The following is a 9,438-nucleotide window of genomic DNA, read 5'->3' on the forward strand; positions in this document are numbered from 1 at the left end:
CCTTAGTGAGGTAACCCAATCACAAAAGAAGTCACGAGATTTGCACTCACTGATAAGTGGATATTAGTCCAGTGCCCAGCCTTTGTTGTAACCAAAGCATTTTAAAATTAACTTGCCTGTGTGTGTGTGTGTGTGTGTGTGTGTGTGTGTGTGTGTGTGTAGGGTTGTCTGAGTGTGTACTTCCTTATTTTGATTTTACTAATATGAGTTTATTGATACTTGTATTTCATTTGTATAGTTTTTCTCCTTGGTTTTGAATTTTTTTCCTCTATCTTCTGTAGGATGGGTTATGTATATAGATATTGTTAAAATTGAGTTTATTATGGAACATTTTATTTTCTCCATCTCTGAGATTTAAAGTTTGCTGGGTATAGTAGTAAGTATGAGCTGATATCTTTCTGTATACTAGAAAGTTCACCTTCCATCTACTTCTACTTCTGACTGCAATGCTGTATATTCAATGAGGCATTTATTTTTAAAGTTTTGTTAGCACTTATTATTAACAAAGATTAGTGGTCTCTGGTACCACAGTCAGGCTACAGATTTAGAGAGAGCCTGTCTCCCAAATTTTGGGTGAACCTCATAGAGCCTGAGTTGCACATTTACTACATATGTAGTCAGGATCTCATTTCTGCCCACGTATGTAGCTTGGTTGCTGGTTTTGTCTCTGAGAGCTCAAAGGAGTCCAGGGTAGTAGACACTCTGGGTCATATTCCCTTCAGGGCCTTCCATCCATCACCAAACACTTCCATAAGAGTTACCAGACACCATCCAAAATTTGGCTGTGTATATATGCATATATTTTATTCAGGTACTGGCTAGAACCTCGTTATACTAGGCTCTTGTCTGCAAGATTGACAGACTATCATTAGTAATGCTTGCCCATTGGATTGCTTCTAGTTTGTTCATTACAAGTAAGGTACTACTACTACTAAAAACAATAAACACTGTGAATATAATGATGTTTTAAGTTCTTGAAAATGAATGTGGTTTAGAATCATAAGGAATAGAAAAAGTAGAAACAGAAGATACTCAGGCAAAATTACTATGAATCAAATATAAAATACTTTTAACCTAATGAAAGAGAATGATGGACAGCATCAGGAGGCTGAGAATAGTTAATGAGATGGGCATAAACATTCCAATATGCATGAAAAGGGTTCAAATTCCTCTGTAGTTTTACTTATATGAATATTCAGGAGCATATCTATATACAAGTGGGAGATTTGTTCAGTCAAATAACAGATATCCACTTGTGTCTGCCTCTTAAGATTTAAAGTTAACAGAATGTGCCAACACACACAGAACCAATGGCGAGTATTTAATAGAGGCAATTTCATACAAAAAAGAATATATGTTTTCTCTATCTTAGAATCTCTCTATAACAAACCCATATATTTAAAAAAATGGAAATCTTCTATCTTCCTTTTTTGCAAACCCATTGTATAAAGTATATCCATCTGCCTTTAATGTGTCATGAGTCTTAATACTCATATGTACAGTACATTTTTTATTAAGACAAGGCTAATTACAATATAGATTTTGTTAATTAAAAAGTATACCATAAGATTTGAAAATTTCTTTGTAGACTAGACATATATCTTGCATTTCTGAAATTTCTCTGATCCAGGTCATATAGCCATGAATTGTGAAACTCATACCAGACAAAGAACAAATAGAGAAAAAATGAATGAAAAATTTCAACAAAAGCTTGAGACACAATTTGAGTTCATGGTAGTATTTTACAAACTGGGTGTGTTTTGCAGCAGAGTACAACTTTTCTTCTTAGGGTGTACAGTATATTATGTGTAGAAATTAAATGACATTGGTAGGTAAAGATGCCTTTAATATAACTGTATTTTCAATCACTTATCAGCCAAAAGTGCCAACATGGAAGAAGTTGTACGAGAATGAAGTTCAGCCGCCTTCACTGACAGGTGAAACTACTGAAAGTGGTGCGTGGCTGTCATATGTATGAGTAGAGTTGTTGATCATGAATCCAAAAGAAGCAATATCACTGTTAAAAGGATCTGGCTAGATAATAGGATTCTGAGTCTTCCTTAAAAACCCCAATATTGTGGTATTTTAGGATGGAACAAAGAAACTAGAAGAAATATCTCAGTGGAGATAGTGGTGAAGCAGGCATTTATTGCCTTGTTTTTCCTGGCTCCAGGAAATTCTCTTGCTTCCCAGTATGAGAAATGCCTTCAGCTGGTGATACTTCAAAGATTCTGGCCATTATCGAAAAAAGATGTGTGCATTCTGTTTTGATAAAACATCTGAGGCAAATATATGAAACTGGTTAAGAAAATATTTTGTTTCTTCTGCCTGTAGAAGCTCATCTCTTCTTCAGATCTCCTCTGGCACAAGCTATGGGGTGTGGCCAGAATTGATTCCTGCTTTCTACTCTTCAATTTTTTTCTAGAAACAGGGAGGGTCTGTTGCCTCTACATGCAGATGGTTTCTGGAAGATGAAATTTTAATGTAACTTTTGTGAGGCATTACCTTCTGATTGAGAAAGGAAAGATGACTTCTTCTAAGGTACATGTATGCATGGGTTTTGGACAAATTGACTGTTTTTACAGAAAATTTCATCTTCAGAACTTTCATACCTTCCCTATTCTGACTTAAATTTACAGAACGTCTTTTCATATGATTCTCAGTACTACTTCTTTAAATGTTATGTCACTGGTGAGCTAAAACTAGATTTTCCCTTTTCCAGTCTCCTTCATTTTTTTCAATATGACATGCATAAATGAAAACATAATTTGAAAACACTTAAAATTTTCTTATGGCAAAACTGGGTGTATATGAGACTAAAGATGAATGTATGTACTTGATTTCTACTTGGAGTCACTTGACTTATTACTTGTGTGTGAAGAAAGGTGCATGTTTCATGGATCTTTCATCACCAGGACTATTGCAATAGTTCTCAGGCCTCCTTTTGCTGCCACAATTTAATATGTTTCTTCATGTTATGCTGACTCAATTATGATTTTATTTTTATTGATACCCCAGAAATATAATGTTGGGACTCCTATGAAGACTATTGTAAATCTCTCTGGTTTTGGGTGACTTCAGTGATCACCATTAGATCATTTAGGGGATCATGCCATATATCCTCAAAAAGGTGACCACCAATGGCATGAGCTTTTCTTAACTATTGGAACTGATCAGAGAAATGACAGAATTCTTTATCTCAGAAATGATTTACCAAATATGCATGTTAGTTACTGGTAGCAAAAAGTTCTATATTTAACATTTCTTTGATCAATTGACAAAAGAGAATACTGTGAATTTTAATTTCAGGGACAATTGACTTTCATGGATGTGGCTATAGAGTTCTCTAAGGAGGAGTGGGAATGTCTGGATTCTGCTCAGAGGGCTCTGTACAGAGATGTCATGTTGGAAAATTACAATAACCTGGTTTCCGTGGGTAAGAATATTTTTATACCATAATTTCTACTTCATTTAGAGATATCTAAAACTACTATTACTATTTGAATCTGACATCCAATTGGCCTTTCTCTTCTGTTTTATATGTGTTGAACATTCTCTGATTTATAGCTAATATATTATTTATCTTTATCTTGTTTTGACATTTAACATGCTGATCAGTATATATTATACACTATTTGAAAAGGCGGTCTGTTGCTTTTATAAGTGACTGTCCTTTGACTTCCAAAGTTGAATGTTATAAATGTCAAATGAAGTTAAAAATTTAAAAAGGATTCAGTATGGAAACTCTAAAACACGTTGGGAAGAAGTGACTATAAAAAGTCACTCATTTCACTTTTATTCTTTCCATCTCACCTACATGTCACAATTCTATGATAGTACATAACTATATTCAATGGTATTTTTTTTTTTTGCTCATTTGAATGTACAGGTGTTGCTGTTTCAAAGCCAGAGGTAATCTTCTGTCTTGAACAAAAGAAAGAACCATGGGTTGTTGGTAGAGAAGATACAGAAGGAAAAGAAAGAGGTAATTTGAAGTGAAATACTATGTCATGTAATGAATGTAAACCGAGCAGTAATCTAGACCTGACATATGGCTAGAAGTGCTCTGCAATAGAAACTGTTCCTAAGAATTTCTTTCAGAATAATGAATGAAAGAAACAGTATAACCATGGATACTATATGATTTCTGCTTCATTTTACCTGAATACTGATGTTTGAAATATACTATGTTTTACCTATTTTACAAAGTAGGGGACTGTTTTATATTCTAATGACTGTTAGTTTTTCTGTTACATGTGAATGATCAGTAATGATCATTTATATTTGAGTAATTTATTAATTCCATTTTAGTAGTTTGTAGAGTATATTTTCTCATATTTCCTCTTTTCCTCTTCTTTCAGACTATCTCCACTCTGCACACTAACTCAATATCATGATATCTCTGACTTTTCTGTCTCTTTTTCTGCTTCTCTCTGTCTTTCTCTCTCTGTCTTTCTCTGTCTCTTTCTCTTTCTCTCAAATAAAAAAATAATAGAAATCAAAAAAGTATTTAAACATGGAGACTGATTTGCTTCTTTTTCTGCTTCTCTCTGTCTTTCTATCTCTGTCTCTTTCTCTGTCTTTTTCTCTTTCTCTCAGATTAAAAAAAATAATAGAAATCAAAAAAGTATTTAAACATGGAGACTGATTTGCTCTGGCAAATTTTCCTGAATTGAAGCTATTTCTATTCATAGTATAAAACTTATTTTCACTCTTTAGGAAATTATGTAGTTTGGATAGGTTCTTAACTTGGGTGACACAATCTCTTTCCCCTGCTTAAAGCTGGGGTATTGCCTCCCTTGTACTGTGAATGGTGTTATATTCTCATTGAGTTTACATGAGCATTGCTCTTGTTGTATCTAAAAACATGCATTTTATTTAGCACCATTCACCAAATCTGGTCTTTAAAATCCTTCTGTCTCACCTTCTGATTTGGGCCCTGATCCATAATAGGAGGGTGTGATAAAGAAAAGTTTTATATAAGACTAAGCACTCCAAAGTCTTTCAGTTTCTGTACATTGTTGATATACATATAAGCTTCTCCATTGAAGTCTAAATGATGCACAGATCTAGTGGAAAAGAAGTATAACTTTAGGAGTCCTTCCTATTATTGCCAATTTTATTTGTAGGACTAAAAGTAGATTTTTGATGAATTTGAGAATTGCTCTATCTCTGTGAATTATTGAGTTGGAATTTGATGGGGATTGCCTAAAACCTGTAGATTACTTTTGGTAAGATGGCTATTGTTTACTGTGTTAATCCTTCCAATGTGCATGGGAGATCTATCTTCTGAGGTCATCTTAGATTTCTTTCTTCAGACACTTCAACTTCTTGTCATACAATTGCTTGGTTTGGGTCACATCAAGATTTTGTTATATTACTTGTGACTATTTTGAAGGGTGTAGTCTTCCCAATTTCTTTCTCAGCCCATTTATCCTTTAATTAGAAGAAGGCTAGTGACTTATTATAGTAAATTTTATATCCAGCCACTTTGCTGAAGTTGTATCTCAGATGTAGGAGTAAGGTAGTGGAATTTTGGGGGGTCAATTATATATACTATCAAAAAACTCAGTATAACAAAGTCCATTCTTAACAATAAAATATGTTCTGGGGAAATCACCTTCCCTGATCTCAAGTTATAGTTCAGAACAATAGTGATTAAGAAAAAAGTCTGCAATTTCAGGCAGGTAGATAAATGGAATAGAATTGGAGACCCAGAAATGAACCCACACACACCCTCACAGAATGTAGAGGAAGGAAGAACCAGGGAGGAGAAAAAGGAAAGTGAGATGAGGTATTGAAAGAAAGAGGAGAGAACTTCAGAGGTTCGGGATATTGAATAGAAACACTTAGTAATGGGTAATGGAGAACTTTCGGTAACTATTAGAAAATCTCAGACTCCAGGGAATGGAGAGACTCCCAGGACACAAAGGTGATGACTGGAGCCAAATACCCAAGAAAGTAAACATATGACCAGCCTAGACTACCTCCAATGGGTAAGCACAGCCTCAAATTAAGTGATGGAACCACCTACACATATCAAAATTTTAACCAGAAAATGATCCATGCAGTCTGCATTCACCAAACCACAACTCTATTGATGATGCCAAGAAGTGCTTGCTGACAGGACCCTGGTATGGCTGTTTCTGAGAGGTTCTACCAGCATTTGACCAATACAGAGGCAGATACTCACACACTGGGCCCAGGTACCCAAATGGATGAGCTAGGGGAAGGAATGAAGGAGCTGAAAGGGATTGCAACTACAAAAAAGAACAGGATCAACTAACTGCATCTCCCAGAGCTCCTAAGAAAAATATCACCAAACAAATAGTATAAATATAGAAAGCCATGGCTCCAGATACATATGTAGCAGAGGATCATCTTATCAGATATTAATAGGAGGGGAAGCCCTTGATCCTTTGGTGGCTTAATACCCCAGTATAGGAAGATGTTAGAGTGGTGAGGATAGAGTGAGTGAGTGGGTAGAGGAGCATCCTCATAGAGATAAAGTGTAGGGGGAAGATTGAAGATGAAATGGGGTGTTTGTGGAGAATACCTGGGAAGGAGGATATCCATTAAAATGCAAACAAATAAAAATATTAATAAAAAAAGAATAGTAGATTTTAAGTTAGGGTCCAGGTACTTATGATCACATATTCTTGGCCTCATAATCAGTTTCACATATAGGTGTTTACTCACAAAGCCACAATACTGCCAATTATACAGTGGTAGGAAACTCCAAACCATTTGGAGAATTATATACACCAGTGAACATATATTCCATGAAGGTTAGCATTGGATATCAAAAATTCTTTAGCTTGGTGAGAGTAATAATTTATTTTATCCTTCTATAGCATTGCAGTACCTGACAGTACTATAAATGTAAATCATTAGTGATAAACAATTCTGTTAAACAAAAGGCACAAAATCTCTGTTGCTTTATGTGTTTACTGTCTCAGCATTAGGCAAATATACTCAGTTTTGGAAGAAAATAAATAGGTTTGGAATTACCTGAGAAATGAAACTGGACTATGGGTTAGCTTTGGACAATAACTCAAAAGGTTATAACCTTTTCTTTGTACTACGTTCTAGATGTAGTAGCATTTGCAACATAGTTATTGCCTAATTCATTTTAATTTGTGGCAATGTCACTTCAACTGCTTTTCATATCACATGTCTTAGGAAGAACCAATAATTGAAGTTATTATATGGTATTTCATTTCATAATTTCTTTTATTAGATATTTTCTTTATTTACATTTCAAATGTTATCCCCTTTCCTAGTTTCCCCTCTGAAAACCCCTTATCCCTTCCCCCCATCCCTGATCACCAACACCCACACTCCTTCTTCCTAGCCCTGGCAGGCCCCTGTACTGGGGTATATAACATTCATAGGACCAAGAGCCTCTCCTCCTATTGAAGACTATCTAGGCCATTATCTGCTACATGTGCAGCTGGAGCCATGAGTCCAATCATGTGCTTTCTTTGGTGGGTGGTTTATTCCCGGGGAGCTCTGGAGATACTGGTTAGTTCATATTGTAATTCCTCCTATGGCACTACAAATTCCTTCAGCTCCCTGGGTGCTTTCTCTGGTAACTTCATGGAGACCTTGTACTCTGTCAAGTGGATGACTATGAGCATCCACTTCTATATTTGTCAGTCAATGGCAGATTCTCATAGGAGACACATATATCAGATTCTTGTCATCAAGCTCTTGTTATCATCTACAATAATGTATGGTTTTGGTGGTTATCTATATGATGGATCTCCAGGTAGGGCAGTCCCTGGATGATCATTCCTTCAGTCTCTGCTTTATACTTTGTCTCTGACTCCTTCCATGGGTATTTTGTTTCCCCTTCTAAGAAGGATCAGAATGGTCTTCCTTCTTTTTGACTTTCATGTGTTTTGTGAATTGTATCCAGAGTATTTCAAACATTTGGACTAATATCAATTTATCAATGAGTGTATATCATGTGTGTTCTTTTGTGATTAGCTTGCCTCCCTCACGAGTGGTATTGCTAGATCCTCTGATAGTACTATTTTGAAGTTTCTGAGGAAGAGCTGTATTTTCTGATTTCCAGAGTGGTTTTACCATCTTGCAATCAGACCAACAATAAAAGAGTGTTCTTCTTCCAAATCTTTGCCAGCATCTGCAGTTATCTGAGAGTTTGATCTTAGTCGTTCAGACTGGTGAAAATTGAGATCTCAGGGTTATTTGATGTGCATTTCCCTGATGACAAAGGACACTGAACATTTTTCAGGTGCTTCTCAAACATTCCATATTCCTCAGTTGAGAATTATTGGTTGAGCTCTGTACTCCAATTTTAATACAGTTATTTGGTTTTCTGGAGTCTAACTTCTTGAGTTGTATATATTAGATATTAGCCCTCTATAGGATATAGGATTGGTAAAGATCATTACCCAATCTTTGGGTTCTGTTTTTTCTTATTGATAGTGTCCTTTCCCTTATAGATGCTTTGAAATTTTGTGAGGTTCCATTTTATAAATCTTGATCTTACAGCACATGCCATTGGTGTTCTGTTCAGGAATTTTTCCCCTGTGCCCATATCTTTGATGCTTTTCCCTACTTCTGTATAAGTTTCAGTGTCTCTTGTTTTATGTGGTGTTCCTTGATCCACTAGGACTTGAGCTTTGTACAAGGAGATAAGGATGGATCTATTTGCATTCTTCTACATGCTAACTGACAGTTGAGCCAGTGCATTTTTTTGAAAATGCTGTCTATTCTCCACTGGATGGTTTTAGCTCCTTTGTCAAAGATCAAGTGACCATTGGTGTGTGGGTTTATTTCTGGGTCTTCAATTCTATTCCATTGATCTACCTCTGTCACTGTAAAAGTACCATGCAGTTTTTTATCAAAATTGCTCTGTAGTACAGCTTGAGGTCAGGAATGGGGATTCCACCAGAGGTTCTTTTATTGTTAAGATGAGTTTTTACTATCCTAGGTTGTTGCTATTCCAGATGAAATTGCAAAATTCCCTTTCTAACTTGGTGAAGAATTGAGTTGAAATTTTGACTAAGATATTCTCAGCTACATATACAGCTAGAGTCACACGTCCCCCAATGTGTTTTCTTTGATTGGTGGTTTAGTTCTTTTCTTTTCTTTTCTTTTCTTTTCTTTTCTTTTCTTTTCTTCCTTTCTTTCTTTCTTTCTTTCTTTTCCAATTTTTATTATATATTTGCTTCATTTACATTTTAAATGCTATCCCCAAAGTCCCCTATACCATCCCCCCCAGCTCACTTACTCACCTACTCCGCATTCTTGGCACTGGTGTTCCCCTGTACTGGGGCATATAAAGTTTGCAAGACCTAGGGGTCTCTCTTCCTGACTAGGCCATCTTCTGCTACATATGCAGCTAGAGACATGAGCTCTGGGGGTACTGGTTAGTTCATATTGTTGTTCCACCTACAGGGTTGCAGC

The 9,438-nt window shown here is 35.8% G+C and overlaps 1 protein-coding gene across 1 annotated transcript in view; it reads left to right on the forward strand.

The window, feature by feature from the left end:
- The first annotated feature begins 3,324 nt into the window (after nucleotides 1-3,324).
- LOC110322417 (zinc finger protein 665-like) overlaps nucleotides 3,325-9,438 on the forward strand; it is a 26,578-nt gene continuing 20,464 nt past the window's right edge. The window contains 1 exon segment of the mRNA XM_029538685.1: nucleotides 3,325-3,436. Within this exon segment, the coding sequence (XP_029394545.1) occupies nucleotides 3,325-3,436 (112 nt within the window).

This window comes from Mus pahari, chromosome 5, assembly GCF_900095145.1.
Source record: "Mus pahari chromosome 5, PAHARI_EIJ_v1.1, whole genome shotgun sequence".
NCBI classification, from domain to species: Eukaryota; Metazoa; Chordata; class Mammalia; order Rodentia; family Muridae; genus Mus; species Mus pahari.